This window comes from Alligator mississippiensis, chromosome 3 (assembly GCF_030867095.1).
Source record: "Alligator mississippiensis isolate rAllMis1 chromosome 3, rAllMis1, whole genome shotgun sequence".
Taxonomy (NCBI): Eukaryota; Metazoa; Chordata; order Crocodylia; family Alligatoridae; genus Alligator; species Alligator mississippiensis.
Window position 1 is genome coordinate 40,968,288 of NC_081826.1, and position 24,171 is coordinate 40,992,458.

At 44.1% G+C, this 24,171-nt stretch overlaps 1 protein-coding gene across 3 annotated transcripts in view; it reads right to left on the reverse strand.

Moving 5' to 3' along the window:
• Window positions 1-24,171, reverse strand: part of LAPTM4B (lysosomal protein transmembrane 4 beta) — a 112,724-nt gene that overhangs the window by 79,254 nt on the left and 9,299 nt on the right. For all 3 annotated transcript variants that reach the window (XR_002092870.2, XM_006273235.3, XM_059723857.1), the window contains exon 2: window positions 5,713-5,824. Coding sequence is in view for 2 of the 3 variants with exons in the window: in XM_006273235.3 (XP_006273297.1) it covers window positions 5,713-5,824 (112 nt within the window). In the remaining variant the exon portion in view is untranslated. The remainder of the gene's footprint in view (window positions 1-5,712; window positions 5,825-24,171) is intronic.

The window sequence follows — 24,171 nt, forward strand, 5'->3', positions numbered from 1 at the left end:
TCAGTACAAAAGATTCCAGGTCTCTTACACTTCCCCCACTGAAGTTAAAGGTGAATTGCTAATAGAGCTTTATATGCTTAGTCTTTATATGCTTTGTAACACAGAGAGCACATCTATGCCATTACGTAGGTAATAAATAAATAAAAATAATAATTCATACCTTATTAATAGTTACAAGTATAATCATGTACTTAGAATCACAATATGAATGTGTCCAGGTTTTGGTACATGTAACTGACAATTTGAGCAGGGGTCTCAAGCACACAAAACCCTGTATAATTTTAGGTTTATTTACAGCTTACTCCTCCAGTTCCTTCATACAAGTCATCAGTCCTTTGAACATCAAAATACTTACACAGCAGATCTCATGTCTGCAATTTTTCTTGTTGTGGTTCTACTTTGCAAACTATTCTGTTCCAATGGACCCTAAGGACTGGAAACTCTTTAAGGTTCTGGGGCTCACCAAATTCAAATGATTAGCTCAAATGCAACCGCAGAGTATAGGACAGAGTTTGTGCCAGTTACTTTCAGCTCAGGGATGTATGGGTGGACGAGACTGCCAAGCCTACCCTGTGATATCCTTCCAGTTTGCTATCTTATCAGACATCCTTGGCTTGGCAGTTTTTTTGGCTAGTTTCTCTCTTCAGAGCAAAAGGAGAAAACAATATTTCACCAGCCTCTCCAGTACTTGATGGGGAAAAACTTATTGTGTATGATGTCACAGTCATTTCAAACCCTCCAGCAGCATTATGGGAATCATCCTTAACAATCCCACTGTTTATTAACACTTTCTCTATTCACTGAGTTTAGCATTTACACAGGATGTTTAATGTGTGGTAGCAACTCTCCCAATAACTGTATTGAAAATTTGAAAGCTGTCCATAAGCTAGATCTACTCGCAATTACACATATGTAAAGTTTCAGATCCATGAACAATAACTGCAAAATTCAAATTATTTCACTGAAGCAAGACTTTATTCTGCAATCAATAAAAGGGAATAGATTTGTTTTAATCTGATATTTTAAGGCTTAATTTTCAGACACAGCCCCTATTGTTGAAGGCAGGAGGGAAATAACAGTTCTGCACCAATAACTTGTTCCTGAGTTTGTTGCTATCATAAGACTGGTCTCAAATCTGAGTAGCTAGAGCTCTATTAATATTTTTGTCAATATTCATTTGTCAGCTCACACATTCACAGGCAATAACTTTGGGATGCAACATTTTACTCACGAAAGCTGGTTGCAATCCAGCAGAAAGTGAGGTCATACATTTTATCATTCATAAATTTATACTCTGAATGCTCAGTTGCACATAAGAAATCAGCAGTCTATAAAACATGCATATATATGAAACATATTTCTTCTGCAGAAGACAACAAAAAGTGCAGAGAATGATAAGAATATTAACATGAAACTTTGCGTGGCATGTAATCGCAAAAAGAAAATGTTTAGTGAGATTTGAAAAATCCATCATAAATTATAATAAAATCTCTCTAACCAGCAAACAGGAAACAATTTTAGTGGCCAGGGGACTAATTTAGAAGCTCTTACTGAAGAAAGCATGAAAATCAACTAAGCAAAAGAATGGAATGAAACAAAAATTCAGGAGCTTATTCATAATTAGGGAGCATTTCACAGTTAGTCATTCTCAAATGGATGTGAATCACCTGGTCCATGAACCACCCTTTTAATCTTTTAGGGTTCACTTCAGAAGACCTAATAACACACAAAACTACAATTTTCAGATCTAGATGGAAATCTTAAACACACTTGATCTGACAGATACAGCATTACAAAACAGAATTACTATTTTAAAACCTCCAGTACGGCAGGCCTCTGATGTCAGCTATATAAAACCCACACTGACAGACAGTCATTACCAAGGTTAATCTCTGAGAATTAGGACAAGGCAGTCAGTTTTAATATGTCAATTTCAGCTACGGTTCTATCTGCATATATGATAGCCATTACTTTCTTAAAGCCAATTACCTAAAAAGATTTGGAGATGCAAGTGTCTTCCAATTAGAGAGAATAAAAAATATGCAAAACTAAGCATCATTTTGACATGTAATTCAAAGTGACATCTACCGACCTCAATGCCAGCTATTTGTCAGACCATAAAGGAGTCTGTTCCTGCTATTATTAAGTCAACAGAAAGATTCAAAGGACTTTAACAGAAAGACAGGCAAGAACCTAGGACTTTTACTATAGGCACTCTGAGCAGACAGGACGAGGTATAGAAATGGTATGAAACAAGCCCCCTGCACCCCCTTCCGACTGCAGGGAAACTGTTGATTGCAGTTAATCCTTATCATGAAAGTCCAGTGAATTTTTTTATAAATCAGCAGGAATATACCTGTAGAACTATGGATACATGGACGTTGGTGTTTTTTTTTTAAATTGATATGTATTAGGCCTGTGTGAAGTGGCTAGTATTCAATTTGGATTTGGCCGATTTGGGGGACAGTGATTCAAGTTGGTGTTTCAAATAACTGTCCCGCATCAATTCAAATGAATCCGATTCAGAGATTTGGTCCCATCCCCTGCCTGCTCTCCCAGCCTTGTCAATGGCTGTCCTGCACCACCCCAGCATTCTGGCTCTAAAAAAAAAACCAAAAAAAAAACCCAGGAGCTGGAACTGGAGCTGGAGCTGGGCAGGGCAGCTATCAACAGGGCTGGGAAAGTGGGTGGGGGTTGGAGGGCTCATGGCAGAGACCCCTGTGCAGCACAGGGTAGTAGGGGGCAGCAGGGATCACCCTCACCTGGTAGCAGCAGTTGAGTATGGGGCTTTAAAAAAAAGAGCCAGGACGCTGGGGCCAGGCAGGGCAGCCGTCGACAGGGCTGGGAGAGCGGGCGGGGGTCAGAGGGCACTCAGGGGGGCTGGGAGAGCATGTAGGAGATGCAGCCTAGCAAGGGTCACCCCATGGTCCCCTCCCCCAGCTCCCTCCAACCCCCTACTTACAGGCACGGAGTCCGGGACCAGCTCCCTGTGGCAGTGAGTGGGGACTGCCCAAATTTCCGAAGGTCTCCAAATCTTTTCCGAATTGATTCAGACCTTTTTATTGGTCTTCCAATTCGATTTGGATCCAGAGATTCGGTCGCCGAATTAAGCCAAATCTCCTCTGAATCGAACCTGCACCCAAAGTTTCACACAACCCTAATACATATCAATGAAGGTAAAAAGATTTTGCACTAGTTATTTAAAAATCAATGAGAAACCCCCTCTCCTCGAAATATTAATAGAGGGGGGAAAAAGTTTTCTGTCATAAGTATATAGAAGGTTGGTAAGACACACGGATTTGGATCCTACTTTTGAGGAATTCCATGGAAATTTTGCTAAAGCCTTTACTGGGAGATGAAGGCAGCCCAGTGTTATCACTAATAAGTTAATTATGTGCCATCTGTTAGATATTATGGTCATATGGAAAGTATCTGCGGACTTTTAGATCTGTTATACAAACATAACTCCATGTATATTATATGTATCCATTACAATATACATATACAAATTATACTATATGGGTACATGTGCATATGTATGTGCATATTTGCACATAAATATGTGTATATTTGCTTTCATACCACATAACCAGTTCCCCCAAATCAGCCCCTCGAAAGTTCATGTCCATCTCTCTAAATGGGGAAGCTGATTTTTTTCACTGGAATAGAAACAGAGAGGAAGAGAAGTAGGCCAATACTGTCCTTTAGTGGCTACCATGATAGCTCTTGTTTCTCTCTGGAGAAGGGGCAGGGTTCTGTGTTAACCCTTCCACAGCCATAGTTGCTATTGGCTGAGCACTGAAGCTTGTACCAGAAGGAGCAATTGAGCTGATTTACAGCAAGTGAGCTGCTGCGTGCAGTCTGTAATATCTTGATGAGGCTTGCATTGTGGAAAAAAACACTTTATTATTGATAGGAACTCAAATAAAGAACTATTTACAATAAGGAAGTAAATTGTACCATGCCTGCAAAAGGGTAGGGCCTAGTTTTGTAGCTGTCCTGACAAACCAGGAAGTTCCTGATACCTTCCCTGGATTGTCTCCTGGAATGCCACACTTCCTGGACATTCTGTTTCCAGGGGGACTTACTCTGGGCCTTATTACACTGTAATTTTGAGTGGCTCCTGGAGCTTTTAACTTCTGGATTGTCTTCACACTAACACCAGAAACTAGTTTTAAGCACTTGTTATGCAGCTTAAAGTTACACCACTCCAAGGCAGGATTATCTCTGATCTGTGTTATCCAGCTTGGATTACATTAAAGTGTAGCCACTCTACACTACACATCAATGTAAACAACCCACCAGCCAGATTGAACCCACTGCTTCCCTCACTCTCCCCAGCACCTCAGATCCCTGCCCACTGCCCCCTACACCTGCTTATTTATGGCTGCTCACACTGTCTGTCCCAGGGAGCAGGCAGGGAAAGGTTAACCTGCCTGCCTGGCAGCTGTTGTTGCTGCCCTCTGGACAGGCTCAGCCTAGAGAAGGGCATCAGCCTAACAGCAATGGCCAGGCAGGCAGGTTAACCCTTCCTTGCTTGCTCCCCTGAGACAGACAGCATGGGCAGCCACAAGTAAGTAGGGGAAGGCAGGGGAAGGGCAGTGGGGAAACCTGGAATGGGAGAGGGGTATTCTTACCTTTTGGTCCTCCAGACCCATGCTGGCCTCATGTGTGACTGCTCCAAACTCAAGCTAGCACTAACACCGATCAACATTTGTGCGGTTCACAGTGTAATGTGTAACAAACCCCCAAGTCACACAGTCAGCCATGACTCTGGAAAAATCTTTTTTCTACATTCTACCTTCCAAAAACAAAGTCTCCCTCTTATTTGGGAGTTGGTTTGCAAAAAAATGTGGTATTAGGTAGGTGTATGATTTCAGAATCAATAGCATTCATATTGTTTTAATTTAGCTGTGTTTCAACACTAATTAACATGCTGTATTGAAAGCCTATGGATCGCGGTCTACTCTAAATCGAGAAGGCAGCTGGCTGATTTCATGGGCAGATTGTGGGACCAGCTGCCAGTTTCATGGGCTTATTAAGGTGGCTCCCCATGCCCCTGATTGGCCAAGAGGCCCTGTGGCCCACCCCTTACTGCTGATTGGTTGCAAGGGCTGTCTGTCATATGGCCCTGCCCCTTGCCACTGACTGGCTGAAAAGGTTGCCTATCATGCAGCCCCACCTCTCGCCACCAGTGGTAGGGGAAGGAGCCACATGACAGGCAGCCCTCTTAGCCAATCAGCTGTGAGGGGAAGGGGCACCCCTCTTGGGCTCCCCTTCGTGCTGGCAGCCCCCCTTCCCCTGCTGCACCCATGAGGGATTTGAGTAAGTCCCTACCTATGGACTCTAATTCTCTCCTTATTTTCTGAACAGCTCCATCACAGTCAATGGTACTGAAAGCTTTTCCCCACACAGCCTGGAAAATAAGTCTCAGTACCATTTCAGTTTTGTTTTAGATGTGCAGGGGAGCTTAGTCTGTGTGACTCTTCAATTAATGGTCAATTAGATGAGATTGCTGAAAGAGTAACTAGCAGGCTTCAATTTGGGGGGGGGGTTGTGTTGTAGATATGCTGTTCAAAATGAAAGTATAATTGCTTGAATACGGCATTGAAGCAATATTTAAGAGACCTCACTATTACAATACCTGCCTAAAACACAGCAGTTTCATGAAAAGAAATAACTGATGAATGCTAACAAATGTTTTGTACTTACTGGCATCATCCATAAATTCAAATTCTCCTCCTAATTCAGCACTTGTTAAGTGGTACTGGTCAGGATCAGTCAGGGCACTCAGGAGAATCAGCAGTACCACTGAATTGATGATCTACAGAACACAAAAAGGGAAAGGTCAGGATGTGTAATTGCTTAATGAAACTACTCTACAGTCAGATACACTAACAGTATTTAAGGCAATCACCGCAGAAGCCATGTTCCTATTGTGAAATTCTTAGCATTTAATTGCTACTATAATTACTTTCTCCCTATATGAATAAACTGTAGGTTTACTTTGTACCAGTCCCAAATTGTAGGATAATGAAACAAAGCACCCCCTTTCTTCTTTATTTTTTCCCCTCACAAAAAAAAACAAATCATACAAACAACAGCAACAAAGCCAAACAAATCACCCCGAACAAGGTCACTTGGTCCGTCTCAAAAAAACTGTTTTTATTATTATAGAATATGATAAGCATCTATCTATAGTTCATTCAGTTCCAAGAATTAAAGTTATGTTTTTAAAAAGTCAGTAATAAATTACTATTCTCCATTCACAATCTGGAGAATGATGATGAGCTGAAACTGATGAGATCACTTCCAAGTGAGTTGCTAGATGGCTGAAGATGTACTGGCCTGCTGGAAGCAGCAGAATTCCAAGAGAGTTTATTGTCAGAGCTGATTCATACAAGCTGCTGAACTGGAAGAAATGGAGGCCCAGGATGGGGACATGTTGCATATGAGTAGGTTACTGACAGCAAATAATCCTGTGCAGAGAGAGAAATTCACACATGCTAAGGAGTTGGATGTGCGAGAGAACAAGTTGGTGCCACAACAGAAGGAGACTGGGTAAAGAATGGAACAAGCAATGGACAGTAAAACATGCTTATATGCAGGGTATGAAGGACCAAGAATTGGAAGATTATAAGGAGTATAAAGTGTCAGATTGTGACACCTTTACTCATAATAAGGAGTTCCTGAATACCATTTTCAAATGAACAGTGCTACTTGTGAATGTAAGGGCATAAAACTGGGTTCAAAGTAAGGAAGGGAAAACATTACAAAAAACAGAATCTCCAAAACTGCCAACAACCTACATTTTTCAGTTATTTTTAATACATCTTATCATTCAATTATTTCCTTTTTACTCTCCTATAGATGGAGAAAAGAAAGCTTCTAAAAAGAAATATGTTACTCAAGAGAGGAGTTTAAAATTGAACAGGCTGAAAATAAAGCAAAGGATCAAAAATTTTTAAATGTCTGCCGCTTAGTGCTGCTTTTTAAAAAAAGTACACAGGCATCATCCTCTTGTATAGACGTACGCAGGAAGATTTACACATTACCATTTAGATAGCTCTCTGTTTTCTTCTTCATCTGGGCATTTTTATATTTCATGCATGATGCCACAACTCCCTGTGCTTCTATAAGAATGTATTGCCAGATCCAGGGCCTACTGAAGTCCATGAGACTCTCCACTGACTTCAGCAAGTATCTCCCCTACATCAGTTCTTATATTCTGCTCATCACCCTGACCTAGTTATGCCATTTGGCTCCTTGAAGGCCAGATCCAGACACAGGTGTGTTGGCTCAGAAAACCCCAGGGATTAACAGAGACATTGCTTGCCATTCCATGCCCCAATAGGACTTGATACCCAGATTTTAGCGGCAGGCCCCACACCTGCTCACCCTGCCCCAAATTCCCATCCCCCTTCAGAAACCCCATGGGTTGGGTGTTGGTCACCCCTGGTATAGGCAGTTAGTTACTGATGTGAAGGAACATTAACTCCTTGCTGTATTGGGCAGCAGCTGAATTTCTGAATAGATTTCAGATGTGGCTCTATGTAGGTCACATTACAGTAATCTAGTCCCAAGAAAATAAAGTATGGATAACTGTAGTCAACCTTTCATTATTAATTCAAAGTCTGTATTAATTCAGTATTAATACTGAAAGTCAGCCTTTGAGTATTAATTCATCCTCCTCAAAACTGTGGGGAGAAGTAGACACACCGGAGGGCAGGGAACAACTACAGGCAGACCTGGACAGGTTGGACAAATGGGAAGAAGACAATAGAACACAATTTAACAAGAAGAAATGCAAAGTGCTGCACCTAGGGAAGAAAAATGTCCAGGACACCTACTGCCTAGGAAATAACCTTCTCGGTAGCACGGAAGGGGAAAGGGATCTCGGAGTCGTAGTGGACTCCAAGATGAACATGAGTCGTCAGTGTGACCAAGTTATCAGCAAAGCTAACTGCACTTTGTCGTGCATCAGCAGGTGCATGACAAACAGAACCAAGGAGGTGATACTTCCCCTCTATCAGGCGCTGGTCAGACCGCAGCTGGAATACTGTGTCCAGTTTTGGGCGCTGCACTTCAAGAGAGATGTGGATAACCTGGAGAGGGTCCAGAAAAGGGCCACTCGTATGTTTAAGGGCTTGCAGGCCAAGCCCTACAAGGACAGACTAGTGCACCTGGACCTCTTCAGCCTCCGCAAGAGAAGGTTGAGAGAGGCAACCTTGTGGCTGCCTATAAATTCATCATGGGGGCGCAGAAGGGAATTGGTGAGGCTCTGCTCACCAAGGCACCCCTGAGGATCATGAGAAATAATGGCCATAAGCTAGCAGAGAGCAGATTTAGACCAGACATTAGGAAGAACTTCTTCACAGTTAGAGTGGCCAAAATCTGGAATGGGCTCCCAAGGGAGGTAGTGCTCTCCCCTACCCTGGGGGTCTTTAAGAGGAGGTTAGATAGGCATCTGGCTGGGGTCATCTGAACCCAGCACTCTTTCCTGCCTATGCAGGGGGTCTGACTCAATGATCTATTGAGGTCCCTTCCAGCCCTAACATCTATGACTCTATGAATCCTCCTTAAATGCAGACTGAGAAAAATAACAGAAACAATGATATCCAAAAAGGCTAGAAGCAGCCAGCTATACCTGAAGAAGGGTGACTGCACCCAAAAGCTTGCTAAGAACTCTTTCCCAACTACTCAGTTGGTCTAATAAAAGATATCACATCTACTCAAATAATCTTGCCTGCCTATGTCCATAGACTAACATGGCTACAACCAAAAACTCAGCGATACAAAAGGAATTTGAAGAGCTCTACCTTTCAGAGGCTCTGGAATGAGCCAGTTGGAACCCATTGTTGTGTTGAATAGCAGTGGTCTCAGCTCAATGGCAGTGGAAGAATAGAGTAAGTAAAACCACCACCAGAGTTTAAACTGTGTAGAGATGTTGAGGGAAACTGGGGAAGGCTCAATTAGCACTTTATATCTGCAAATACTGGGCCCCAGTATTCAAAGGTAGTTGTATTTCTTACAATACATTGCTCTGAAGTTGATAGATAGATAGATAGATATATATATATATATATATATATATATATATAAAACTGAGTATATGCAGAAAAACTGAGTACACATTTGTGTAAAGTCAATGCCCTTTTTGGGCAACTTAGTGTCCCAGGCTGCCATTTAGGTTACGTTTAGCACCAAAGATGTTTTGCCAACATGTATAGAGGATTTTAAGGTCAACATAGATAATTTTTTGATTTGGAAAAAAACTAGAGAAAAGCATGACAAGCTCTGGGCAGCTTTAGAAAGACAAGAAGCTGCTGGGCTAAAACTAAACAAACAAAACTGGTGTCCAGTTTTGGGTGCCGCACTTCAGGAAGGATGTGGCCAGCATTGAGAGGGTCCAGAGGAGGGCCACTTGCATGATCAAGGGGCAGCAGGGCAGGCCCTACAAGGAGAGGCTACGGGACCTTAACCTGTTCAGCTTCCATAAGAGAAGGCTGAGAGGGTATCTGGTGGCCATCTACAAACTGGCCAAGGGGGACCAGCAGGCAATGGGAGAGTCCCTGTTCCCCCAAGCACTACCGGGAGGAACAAGGAATAACGGCCATAAGCTAACTCGGAGTAGGTTCAGACTAAACATCAGGAGGCACTACTTCACAGTCAGGGCGGCTAGGAGCTGGAACCAACTTCCAAGGTAAGTGGTGCTCGCTCCTACCCTGGGGATCTTCAAAAAGAGGCTGGGTAATCACCTAGCCAGGGTTGTTTGACCCCAGCATTCTTTCCTGCCCATGGCAGGGACTCGGACTTGATGATCTGCTCAGGTCCCTTCCGATCCTACCAACTATGAAACTATGAAAAATAAGATATCTAAGATGCAATGAGATGTTCACACAGATCACACAGTAAGGATGATGCAGTCACCAACATTCATGTCCCAAGATGAGAAAGGGATACAACAGTGAACTGTGTAGGGAAACAATGTGCCTAATACAGTTGCCCAAATCTTAACCGAAAAGAGCTATTGTGAAAATATGTTCAAAGGACATACAATATAAATCTCCGAGTTAGAGAAACTCAAGGACTTAATTAAAGAGGCCAAATCATCAGGCACTATGACAGTCAGTGCAAAGCTAAAAAGTACATTATTGCAATCCTCACAGTGAAAACTGAACACCAGTGGTTTATACATTAAAGGTGCTAATAAAAACTGAATGCCAGTATATTCAAATAGAGAGAGGCATTGAATTATAAAAATAATTCATGTTTTTATTAATGAGAACTGTTAACTGAAATTGGACATTGCAGAAAGCATCTTTAACCGACCAACACAAATACAGAGATTTTTCAGCTATAAATACAATGTGCAGTACGAATATTATCATAGATACACTCTACTTTCTACAGTGTTTGACAAAATACAATGCAACAAAGTCAAGAGCTAGATTATATCCTGTAATTCTGATTTAAAAAAAAAGAAAACAACCTATCTATTATCAGATGAAATGCGGACTGTAATTGCCAGAGCTACTGCTAAGGATGAGACACTGAAAGAACTAAGCGAGGCTATTAGCACAGAATGGCTGTGATAGCATATCCACAGCCCTATGATCGGTCTAAGAGAAAACTTTAAATAATAGATTGGTTTTTATTTAAAGGCACTACAATGATAATTTTGAAGATGCTACAGAAAAATATATTTAAAAGGATATATTAAATTAATTTAGAAATTTAAAAATCTAAGAAGGCTCAGAGACATTTTATGTGGGTTTAAAATGAAGAGTGACATTCAGGAAATTATTCAAAGTTTTCACATTTAAAAGAAAAATCATAGATGAAATAAAGTTTAACAGCCCATGTTATTGGCTCCCTAAAGCAAAGTAGGTATACTGAGAGCAAAGATGGCATTTACTTGTTTAAGGCTTCCCTGAGGTAACCTTACTTGAAGATACTACAGCTGAACAATCTTACATACAAAATCCATTCTTTCTAGATATGATATACCTTACATCAGAATGTCTGACGTGGATCCACGGTTTAGTGAGAAGGGGTTTAAACAGTGTACAGTGAAGTACAAGTTCAGACATGTAACTGTTAGCCCACATTATCACCAATCTTACAGACTGGTGGAATACTTTGTTACAATAATTAAAGCATTTATTAAAAAAGGAATGCGGAGTAAGACTCTGATCTCTAAATAGCAATAGCAAATCACAGAAGTCAGTGAACAAAGAATAGTTTGTCATTTAATGACATTTGGTTCAGCAGAAAACTGAAAAGAAGAATGCCCATTCTATTAGAAACTGATGCTAGAGTCCGTGAGACCCTACAGCTGTATAAAGAGGCTTATAAGGCAAAGCAAAAATCCTCAACATGATTGAGTCTACCCCAGGAGCTGCTACTACTTTGTGAAAATGGTGCTGCACATATCCCCTATGGAAAACAATGGTAGCATATAGTACTGATGTCATAAGAAGTAGCCTCGCATCTGTATGAGGTTATCAATGCAGATGGGTAGGTACACTGGAAGAATAGATGGCATCTTCCCCAAATTGTAGGAGACACTGAGTCAAGCATCTTTCCTGAGAAGATCTCAGGCAGGCAATCAGGACAACATACTGAAATATTCCTAAGGCCATGACTCAATTGGAATGTATGGACTTATCAACACCTGGTATGACTGGTGTTAACAGCTCAGGGGAGGTTCATCCAAAAGCACCCAGCACCTCTAGGAAAAACTAAAAATTTCTCCTTAAATATCTGAAGTTCTGAAGCATGTTAATTATTTTTTAATTGTCATTAAGTTTTTAATAGCGATTGTCAAGAGGTAAACTGGGCCCTTGAGCACCCTCACGGTGGCACAGTACCAGCTTCCCCAGTTCAGCTGGGGAACAGGTATGAGGCCCTGGTGACACTGGAGGAAGAGGAAGGTGAGAAGAAAACCTCTGCTGAGGAGGTCACTCCACGCACAGAATGGACTGAAGGAGGCAAGTTGACCTGGAAGAAGAGATGCCGGGTACTCATCATAGGTGACTTCATCCTGAGAGGAACAGAGGGTCCCATCTGTCACCAAGATCCCATGACACACGAGGTTTACTGTCTGCCCGGAGCGCAGATTCAGAACATGACAGAAATGATCCCAGCCCTCATTCGGCCCACTGATTACTACTCCATGATCCTAATCCATGTGGGCACTAATGATGCAGCCAGGAACAGTCCAGATAGCCTGATGAAGGACTACCAAGCTCTGGGGAGCAAGGAGATAGGGGCACAGGTTGTCTTCTCATTGATCCTTCCAGTGAGCAGAAGTGGAAGACGCCATGAGACCTGCATCTGGGACATCAACTTGCGGCTTTGGGAATGGTGTCTCACAGCAGGCTTCGGCTTTCTGGACCACGACCCACACTTCAAAACAAGAGACATGCTCGGGTGGGATGGGCTCCACCTCTCCCCCAAAAGTAAGCGTGTGTTCTCTTTCAGGTTGGCTGATCTCCTCTGGCAGGCTTTAAACTAGGCTCATTGGGGGAGGGGGAGGGGGAGGCAGAGGACCAAGGGAGCCACAGAACACCAAACCAGAAGACACCTTCAAGAACAGCCCAGTCAAGACAGGCGACAAACACAAGAAATACCCAGGTAAGAGACAGGGCCCTAGATAATCCTGGGATTGGGGGGAAGCTGCATACACCCTCAGGAGGCCTTAAATGCCTCTACACTAATGCTTGCAGTATGGGGAACAAGTAGGAGGAACTTGCCCTCCTGCTAGCTAACACAAACCCAGACATAGTGGGGCTCACTGAAACTTGGTGGGATCCAATGCACGACTGGGAGGTAAACATCAAGGGCTATAGGCTGTATAGGCAGGATAGAACGGGGAGGAAAGGTCAGGGTGTGGCGCTCTACGTCAAAGAGCAATACACATCCTCTGCAAACAGCACTGGGTCTGAGGTAGGGCAGATGGAGGTGCTCTGGGTCAGAATATAAGGGGGTCAGGGGAAAGGGAGCTAACGGTGGGGGTCTACTATAGGTCACCTAACTAGGGGGAAGAGCTGGACCGGAAATTCTCTGGTCAGCTCACGGAGGCAGTCAAGTCAAGGGACGTGGTCATCATGGGTGACCTAAACTACCTGGACATCTGCTGGGAAGAGCAGTCAGCCAGGTCTGACTACTCACATTTCATAGATTTCATAGACATTAGGGCTGGAAGGGACCACGGAAAATCGAGTCCAGCCCCCTGCCCAAAAGGCAGGAAGTCAGCTGGGGTCATAGGATCCCAGCAAGATAAGCATCCAGTTTGCTCTTGAAGGTGTTCAATGTAGGCGCTTGAACCACCTCCGATGGCAGGCTGTTCCAGACCTAGGGGGCTCGGCCAGTAAAGAAGTTCTTCCTTATGTCCAGCCTGAAACGGTCTTGTAGTAGTTTATGACCATTCAACCTAGTCATCATCCCTTGGGGCACTCTAGTGAACAAATGTTCCCCCAGATACTGGTGGTCACCCCTAATAAACTTATAGGTGGCCATCAGATCACCCCTGAGCCTGCACTTTTCCAGGCTAAAGAGCCCCAGGGCTCTCAGCCTGTCATCATAGGGTCTGCTTCCCTGACCTCTGATCATGCGCGTGGCTCTTCTCTGGACTCTCTCAAGCTTCTCCACATCCTTTCTGAATTGTGGAGCCCAAAACTGGACGCAGTACTCCAGCTGCGGCCTCACCAAGGCCGAGTACAAGGGGAGAATGACGTCCCGGGATTTGCTTGAGAAGCATCTATGGATGCAAGCCAGCGTTTTGGTCGCTTTACTAGCCACAGCATCGCACTGCAGGCTCATGTTCATCTTGTGGTCAATGATGACCCCAAGTCTCTTTCTTCCTTAGTGCTAGCCAACATAGCACTGCTGAGCCTATAAGGATGCTGCGGGTTTTTCTTCCCAAGGTAGAGAACCTTGCATTTATCGGCGTTGAACATCATCAGATTCTCGTCCGCCCACTTGCTGAGCCTGTCCAGGTCAGCCTGGATCACCCGCCTGTCTTCTGGTGTGGATGCTTTGCCACAAAGTTTGGTGTCATTGGTGAACTTGGCCAGTCCGCTTCTGACTCCAGTGTCCACATCATTAATGAAGAAGTTGAACAGTATGGGTCCAAGGACAGAGCCTTGGGGGACCCCACTGGTCACAGGACACCATGATGAGTGACTTCCATCAATTACTACCCTCTGGGTCCGACCACGGAGCCAATTTTCCAGCCAGTGGATCATGGAGGACCCAAGGCGACAACTGGCCAGTTTCTCCAAGAGGTGATCACGGGAAACTAGATCGAAGGCTTTTTTGAAGTCAAGATATATGACATCAATCTCTTCTCCCTTGTCCAGGTGATAGGTCACCTGGTCATAAAAGGAAATGAGATTGGTCAAGCAAGACCTACCCGCAACAAACCCATGCTGGCTATCCCTTAAGATGTTGGTGTCGGCCAGTCCATTAAGGATGGCCTCTTTAATAAACTTTTCTAAGATCTTCCCCGGGATAGAAGTCAGGCTAATGGGCCAATAGTTAGCTGGATCCACTTTCCTCCCTTTCTTGAAGATAGGAACCACATTGGCCTTCTTCCAGTCTTCGGGCACTACACCAGAGCGCCAAGAGTTTTCAAAGATCTGTGCTAGAGGCTGGGCTATGATGCTTGCCAGCTCCTTGAGTACCCTGGGGTGAAGATTTTCAGGGCCATCTGAATTGAAGGTATCCAGCTTCTCAAGATGTTCCTTCACGAAGTCAGCATTAATGGAGGGCAGGGGGTCACCCTCACCCGGACTTCCCCGTCCCGTAGCAGGCATGGGCGTCCCATGGGCCTGATGAAAGACTGACGCAAAGTACCTATTTAATAGGTTGGCTTTTTCCTGGGCGTCAGTTGTCAGTTGCCCCATCTGGTTCAGCAGGGGTCCAATGTTGCCCCTGCTTTTCCTCCGGCTCCCCACATATCTGAAAAAGGACTTTTTATTGTCCTTGATACTCAAAGCTAGTTGGAGTTCAGTTGCAGCCTTGGCTTTCCTGGTTTGCTCCCTGCAGGACCGGACCAGTGCAGAATATTCCTCCTTGGAGGTGAATCCCGTTCTTCATCCTTTGTAGGCCTTTCTTTTTAGCCTCAGGAGGTCTGTTAGATCCCTGAAGAGCCAGGGGGGGCTGCTGTGCCCTCTTGCTGCCTTTCCTCCGAGATGGAATAGACTTAGTTTGTGCATTGCGGATCACTCCCTTGAGGAGCAACCACTCTTCTTGAACTCCCCTCTCCCCATGGTCATGGTCCCTTAGAGCCTCACTGACAAACCTCCTGAGCTTGTCAAAGTCGGCTTTCCTGAAGTCAAGGACTTCCGTGTTGCTGACTGACTTGCCAGCTTTTCGGCAGATGGTGAAGGTGATCAGCTCGTGGTCGCTTTCACCCAGCTTCTCATCGATCACTAGGTCACCAACTAGGCCATCCCCAGTAGCCAGTACCAGGTTGAGCAGCGCTTTGCCTCTCGTTGGCCCATAGACTTCTTGAGTCAGGTAGAGGTCATCCACGCACGAGAGGAAGCTTTGCAACCGCTCAGATTTTGCTGAGCGATCCTCCCACAAGATGTCCGGGTAATTGAAGTCACCCATGACAACCATGGTCCTGGAGCATGCCGCCTCAGCCAGTTCCTGGGCAAACTCCTGGTCAAGCTCAGGACTTTGGGTGGGAGGTCTGTAGTAGACTCCCACCATTGTGTCCCCTGTGCCGTGTTCCCCACGGATTTTAACCCAGAGGGTCTCCAGTCGTCCACCCTGGTCGCCAATATCGGCTTGCAGGGACGTGTAGCTTTCCTCAACATAGAGAGCTACACCCCCGCCCCTTTTATCTACACGATCCCTCCTTTACAGGATATAGGTTCCTAGCCAAATTACAGGACCTCCATCTAACCCAGGAGGTGCACAGTCCCACCACGGGAAATGACATGTTGGACCTGGTCCTGGCCACAGGTAATGACCTGGTGAAGGGACTGTGGGTGCTCGACCACCTGGGCGATAGCAATCATCGCCTACTGGAGTTCACCATCCAGCGCAGTGTGTCAAAGGCCTACAGCAAGGCAGCAGGCCTGGACTTCAGGAGGGCAGATTTCAATGAGGTAAGCAGACTAGTCAGGGTGGCACTGAGGTCCCAGAGGGGAGGGGAGTTGGGAGTCCAAGAGGAGTGGTTGTTCCTTAAGGAGATGATCCTCCAAGCCCAAAGTGTGACAATCCCCATGTAGATCAAAGGGGGCAAGAGTGCTCAAAAGCCCCCATGGCTCACCAAAAGCATCCAGGAACATCTCAAAGCCAAAAAGGATGTGTACATCCAATGGAAGGGAGAGGCCTTCACCAAGGAGGAGTATACCTCCATTGCTCGAGATTGTAGGGGGACTGTTAGGAAGGCTAAGACAGAGATGGAACTGGGACTAGTGACCCAGATCAAGGATAATAAGAAGTCTTTTAAATACATAGCGGGTAAAAAGAAGGTACCCAGTAACGTGGGGCCTGTGCAGGACATGCTTGTAATCTGGTGGTAGCACCAGGCGACAAAGCTAATCTCTTTAACAGTTTCTTTTCTTCCATTTTTCTGAGCAGGGACAGGGACATCCCCCCCACTGGGAAGCTGGACGGCCCCAGGGGAGGCACAGCCAGGCCCAGGGTCAGTGAGGACCTAGTCAGGGAACTTCTGGAGGGACTAGACATGTTCAAATCAGCAGGTCCCGATGATCTCCATCCCAGAGTGCTGAGGGAACTGGCAGAGGTCATTGCGGGACCCCTGGCACAGCTTTACGAGCGCTCATGGTGCTCTGGTGAGGTGCCAGAGGACTGGAAAAGGGCCAGTATGGTCCCCATTTTCAAAAAAGGGAGGAAAGAGGACCTAGGAAACTATAGGCCTGTTAGGCTTACCTCAGTCCTGGGAAAGCTCTTTGAGAAAATTATCAAGGAGCACATCTGCCAGGGACCAGCAGGGGAGATTATGCTTAGAGGCAATCAGCATGGGTTCATTAGAGGCAGGTGCTGTCAGACCAACCTGGTTGCCTTCTACAACCAGGTCATAAAAGTCCTGGATGCAGGTGTCGTGGTGGACATAGTCTTTCTGGACTTTAGGAAGGCCTTTGACACCATCTCTCACCCCATCTTCATTAAAAAATTAGGAAACTGTGGTGTTGACACCTACACAGTCAGATGGGTCGCAAATTAGCTGACGGGCCGCACCCAGAGAATGGTGGTGGACAGGTAATTTTTGACCTGCAGGGACGTGGGCAGTGGGGTTCCCCAGGGCTCGGTCCTCAGGCCCCCACCGTTCAATATCTTCATCGGCGACTTGGATGAGGGGTTGAAAAACACCTTGTTCAAGTTCTCAGATGACACTATAATGTGGGGAAAAGTGAGCACACTAGAAGAGAGGGGCAGGCTACAACTAGATCTGGACAGGTTACAGAGGTGGGTGGATGAAAATAGGATGGGTTTCAATATGGACAAGTGCAAGGTATTGCACCTGGGAAGGAAAAACCAGCAGCATACCTACAGGCTGGGGAACTCCCTTCTTGTCAGCACGGAGGCAGAAAAGGATCTTGGAGTCACTATTGATTCCAAGATGAACATGGGCCCCCAATGTGGGAATGCAGTCAGGAAGGCTAACCACACCTTGTCATGCATCCATAGATGCATCACGAGCAGGTCCAAGGAGGTGATCCTCCCCCTCTATGCGACACTGGTCAGGCCGCAGTTGGAGCACTGCGTCCAGTTCTGGGCGCCACACTTCAGGAGGGATGTGACTAGCATCCAGAGGGTCCAGAGGAGGGCTACTCATATTATCAGGGGGCAGCAGGGTAGGCCCTATGAGGAGAGACTATGGGACCTGAACCTGTTCAGCCTCCACAAGAGAAGGCTGAGAGGGGATCTGGTGGCCATCTACAAACTTGCCAAGGGGGACCAACAGGCAATGGGAGAGTCCCTGTTCCCCCAAGCACTACTGGGAGTAACAAGGAATAACGGCCATAAGCTGACTGAGAGTAGGTTCAGGCTAGACATCCGTAGGAACTACTTCACAGTCAGGGAGGCTAGGAGCTGGAACCAACTTCCAAGGTAAGTGGTGCTCGCTCCTACCCTGGGGGTCTTCAAAAGGAGGCTAGATGAACACCTTGCTGGGGTTATTTGACCCCAGCATTCTTTCCTGCCCATGGCAGGGGGTCGGACTTGATGACCTGCTTAGGTCCCTTCCGACCCTACCAGCTATGAAACTATGAAACCCTGGGCAGCAGCCATACATAGGGCAACACCATTGGCTGTGCTGCTGCTAGCATAGTGACAGCTACTTTTGTTTTGTGCCTCTAGGGGGCCCCAGCTGCTCCTCCTTCATTATGCTACTTGTTATTATAATGTCTGTAACATAAGCCTCTGCACAATACACAGATGATTCTCAGTTATAACTTGGACCCTGAAAGAAGCAGACCTCTGCCTGACTGCTTGGCCCTGAATGATTATTGAATTCCGGTTCTAATGCAGAATAATAAATGACAGGCATATTTTTCTGTCGAGAAAAGTAAAATCATCTCTCAGTGCCATTTGGACTAAGTGCCAAATTGCTCGGCTTCCTTAAGGTATAATGCTATATCAGAATAAGTTTGATTTTTGTAATAGGAAAAGCACTAAAAAGTATTAACCAAAAGAGGTAATAAGGGAGTCAAGAAAGTGTGCCTTAATGAAGGATGGTCATTCTGGATCTTACAAAAGGGGCCTGTATTTTCTGATTCACATAGAATAGTTTTAATGAATTAAAAAGGATGATTTATGGGTATAATTATCTATGAAATTCCTTGATTTCAAGAAAGCTTGTTATGATATACCAGAACAATATTGGCCAGCAGATGAAAGAGAAGATGCTTATAAATGAAAGTGATTCTGACTAAACAGTAATTAATAGTGGAATATTACAAGGCTGAAGTCAGAAAATTCCTAGGTAATATTAGCTGAAACAAATGAATGTATAGCACAGTTCTTAACATTACCTTGTTAAAAGCAACCACAGTTCTATGATACATAACAGCAGCAAACCCAAATGGTAAGATTCAATTTCGCATCTATCCATAGTATTACTGGAATAAGTCTTGCCTTATAATGTTGTTAATTAACAATTCTTAAACATTTCAAAAAATCTGAAGAACATTTCAAGAAGAAAGGAAAAATTTAAATGAAGTTATACCTCTAATTTTGCATCATTTGGTTAAGAGAAAATGCCTTTATATTTTGTAGTTTGGAGGATTTTTTTCCCCTCAAGAAAAAAGCCTTAATATGTTTTGTAACACCCTAATATTCAAAGTTAATATATCACTGGGTGTATCCACACATGCATTAATGCACCGTTGCTGCTATGCATTAAGTTTAGTACCTCCAATATGAGGTATTAACTAAACGTGCAATATCTGGTGATACTGCGCAGTAGAAACGGCACATGTTCTTTTCATGACGCTTAATGTGCAGTAGACTAATTCTACTGTGCATTAGCACGGCTTTTGCCATGATGCACTATTGTGCAGTAGAATTAGTCTACTGAGCATTAAGTGTCTCGTGTAGATGCACTCACTGAAAAGTATCTGTTAGCCACAGCAACTGACCTGCTCAAATTTGGCTCAAGAAGATGGGTGGTATTGTGCCTCTGAAAGACTTCACTATGAAAGAACCCAGGGTTACTAGGCACCACCCGGGGTTACTAGGAATAATGGCCACAGATTGTTAGAGAGAAGGTTCAGGCTGGACATCAGGAGACATTACTTTACAGTTAGGGCTGCCAGGCTCTGGAATGGGCTCCAAAGTGAGGTGGTGCTATCTCCTACCTTGTGGGTCTTCAAGAGGAGGCTGGACAGACATTTGGCTGGGGTGATATGACTCTGGCACCTGCTCCTGCCTGGGGCAGGGGGTCAGACCTGATGATCTGTTTAGGTCTCTTCTGACCCTAAGCACTATGATACTATGAACCCAGATAAGGCAAGATAAGTGGAGAGGGGATTATCCCCTGTAGAATTAGGCAAGTTTTTTAACTTTATGCATCTAGAAAAGGATTGTCAGAACTAATGGGAGGCACACATATCAAGGACAGGAGGTATATCTGAGAATGTGTCATTCAATAGTCCAAAGTCCTGGGAAAAGCAGCAGCAACAGGATGCAAGAGCCACAGGTTGAACTGGTTGCCAGGAAAGATATTTCTTGTTTCTCTTTTCCACTGTTTTAGCCATCTGGCTTATGCTGATTAAAGCTTATTGTTTCTTTAGACACAAAGGAGAAGTTCATGCTATAGACTAATTGTACAGTAAGGCATATATGATAGTGCTATGCAAAATAATAAATGTTGCAGGAAAGGTAAGTCAGTCAGTCACACCTACCATTTCCCACAACAAAAGCTGAATGGTATGTTCAAGTCTACTGAAGTGAGATCTAAAGTTAGCAGTTTAAAGATGGATTAATGCAGTTGTTCTCAACCTTTTTAGATTAAAGGCACTACTCATTAGACTCAAGACACTCCTCCATAACTTTTGTGAATTAAGCAGCACCTCATTTAAAAACATTAAACTTATTTATTACAGTGTTTATTACCTCCTTGCTGAAGGGCTGGGCAGTGGAGTCAGAGGAACAGCTAAGCACAAAAGAGCATGACCCTGTGCTTATCTGAACGTCTCCTCACATTTCTCTCAGCACCTTTCAAAGGATCTTGCAGCACCCTTGGGTGCCCCAACATCCTGGTTGAGAATCCCTGGATTAACAGAAAAACTCTTTTTTTCTAATAACAGAAAGCTAATCTGTGAAAGTCATTGTCACAAGATATTACTGAAGCCACAAGCCAGGCAGGATAGAAAAAGGATTAAATATTTTTACAGATAATGTATATCCTTGGTCACATTATGTATGTGCCCTCATACTTGAGGGCATAAGCCAACTTTTAACTAACAGTGGGTTAAGACAAAACTTCTCCAAAAGGACAGGTTTTTCTAAACTACTTTTCTATGGGTTTTCTTACAGTATCTGGTTCTAGCCACAATCAAGCGAGGCTATGCTAAACTTAGCAGAACATTAGTCTGATCAGAAGTGGCACATACATTCTTACATTTTCTAACTTGGAAAAGACAGGCCAGAATTTAGAATTCCTGTCACTTAATTTTTACAGATTACTCATAAGATGACAGCAAATGACCCTAGCAGTTTCAGACTGGCATATTAGAGAGTTGCAGAAAATATTTTAGTTATACTTTAAATGCATCTTGACTTTGATTATTATAATGATACTAAGTATTGAAATGTAAAGTCTGTGTATGCTGATTAAATTGATGGAGGAAGTCTAGTATGATTTATCACTGCTCTTCTTTGCCCAATCTCATCCTCCCACAACCCCGAGTCCCCTGATCCTTTCCCCACCTGGACCCATTCCTCCACACCCACCGAGCACCCTGATCCCTTCCGTGCCTGGCCCCCTCCCCAGCCCCCTCAAACCCTTCCCCACCTGGCCCCACCCCCCATTCCTCTGAGCCCCCCCCATCCCTGCCCCCCCCAGCATTGGGTAGGAACCCCCCCCCCCCCAAAAAAAAAAACAACAACAACCCCAGCACTTACTGGGAAGGGGGCACATATGGAAGTAGTGCTGCAAAAAGGCCAGGCTTGCAGGCTTGCTGGCTGCAGGTTTTTTAGACCTTAGGTAGGCTAAAATATTTGTCCTTGAATCTCAGGCTTTGGCAGTTCACTGTCTGATTATTAGGACTGGCAAATTTGGCAGGAATGTTGATCTCTAGGGCTAGAGAAAGACATTCAGAAAGCCTGACCCTGCTGTACCTGCAGCCTCTGCCAGAGCTCCAGCCAGGGAGCAGAGGGGAGTGGCCAGCCCAGCTCTCTGGAGCAGAAAGCCCCGTCCAGCCCAGAAGGCATGCCAGGATGCTAGGGGTGTCTGATTTAACTTAAACCAGGAAGGGTTTTGGGACAGACATTACATAAGCCAGTTTGACCCAGTTAAGTCTGATTCTACATTCAACCAGGTTTATCTCAAACCAGTTTCAGCCATTTTCAAACTGATTTATGTGCATTGAACATGTTTTGTTACAGGTTTAAACCATTTTCTGATGATTTAAACCAGTTTGTGTAATGTCTGTCCCTAGCCTAGAACTCTGGCAAGGACTTTCATGGAAGCCTAGGGGTAGCCAATTGAGAGGGTAAAAATCTGTACCTAGTTTTTCTTTTCTGCCTCCAAACCTACGGTCTGTTTTATTTGCACAAGGAGAAAAACAGCAAAAGGATTTATTACATTGTACAGTTCTTTTGCCCTATGTAATGAATCCTTTTGCTGTTTGTCTCCTTGTGCAAACAAAACAGACTATAGATTTGGAGGCAGAAAAGTGAAATGAGTACAGATTCTTACCCTCTCATCTGACTACCCGTAGGCATCCATGAAAGTCCTTGCCAGATTCTAGAGTTCAACACTGTCCTAATGGAAAGACTGATTTCAGGGAGAATGATATTCCAGGCTGACACTCTCCATAGAAAGGGGATAATTTCTTCCAGAATTCAAATGTGGGGGCCACTTAAGGCTGGCAGAAATCCCTCACTGGAGCTCCAGAGTCCAGTATAAGGGCAAAGGAACTGAGGTGCTGGGGCAGGGAACTATTTCAGGGCAAACTCAGTTGGTTCCTTCAGGTGAGTGGCAGCACAGTTGGATAAAACCTCTCCACCCTCTCATGTATAATGCATGTAAAGTTTGCTCCTCTAATAATCAACCATCTGTTTTCTTATAAAAAGGATCAAACTATTCCCTGTCATTCCTGGGTTTATTATGGACTTTATAAGTGTCATTTTTAAAATAGAGTATTTTAAAATCATTCACCATTTACATTTTGAACTTGCTAAACAATTATATTAACTGACTAAGACAACATTGTCTCATTATGTTCAAATAAGAATAGCCTTGACCTGTGTTACAAGTGTCATCCTTTGGGATTCATCCACTAGAAAAGAGTGATGAATGATTCCAGTCATGTGACCTTTCCCCAGGGAAGTCATGCAGAGTCAGGCTATCCTAATTCATGCACGGGCCCTCTATGATCCCTTGCAAAGGAATTGTTGGAGGGACCTGTAACTGGCGGAGCCCTTGACTCTAAGGCTCCAATGGCATAACTACCAAGAAATGCAAAAGGCATCATGGTTTTTGCAACTAGCACTGAGGCATGTGGCTTCCACCTTGACTGGCTTTTTCTCTTGGGAATTTGATAGACTAGATAGACAGTGCATTCCATGTTCCTCAACAGCCCATTATGAAGAGCAACCCCATGGGAAACCTTCATTATCATTTATTTCCCTCAACTCTTTCCAACAAACTTTATGAGAGAGAGAGAGAGAGAGAGCGCGCGCGAGAGCAAATCTAGCCCTTCACCATCTCTCAACAGCTTTCAAGAGAAGCTTTCCCCTTCCTTGACACTATTTCTATGATGTAAAATAAAGAACTCCATTTTAACTAAAGTGTATGGTCCCAGTCTTGCCTTCACCAAGCAGCAGAACACCCACAGATTGGCACTGGGAGTTCTAGATGGTGGAATTATTCTGTATCTCCTAACATAGGACATTTTACTGTGATAATCATTTAATATCCAGAACAACCCTTGATTTACAAATACTAAAGCTATTTATTATGTAAAATTTCATTTTAAGATTTCCTGTTTTTTATTTTCCCTTAAAAGTAATTTTCACCCTGCTGTGATGTCAAGACTCTGGATCCTTACTACTGAAAGCCATGTAATGATTCCAGAAATGGGCACACAGATGCTTGGAAAGTTCTCTACTACTGGGTATATTTTGTTCAAATTAGAGGTTGTTACTGAAGCTATTATACTCTTTATTGTATAACTTAGCACTTTCAGTTTTTTTAAGAGAAAAGGACAATGGGACTCTTAACAGACACATGGGCACAGGATCATAGGTCAGTCATACTATTCTACGCTGAACTTGGAAAAAAGAGAAAATAAAAGTGAAATGGTCCACTCTCAAAATAAATGCTCTATGTCTTTCATTGCTGTGCTATTTAAGATGAAAATGCCCTTTTGATCTTGATTGGGAGTGTTCAGTTGATCATCCAATGGCAAATGTGGTTTTGTGAGAAGTACCTTATTTCATCTTATAAATACAACT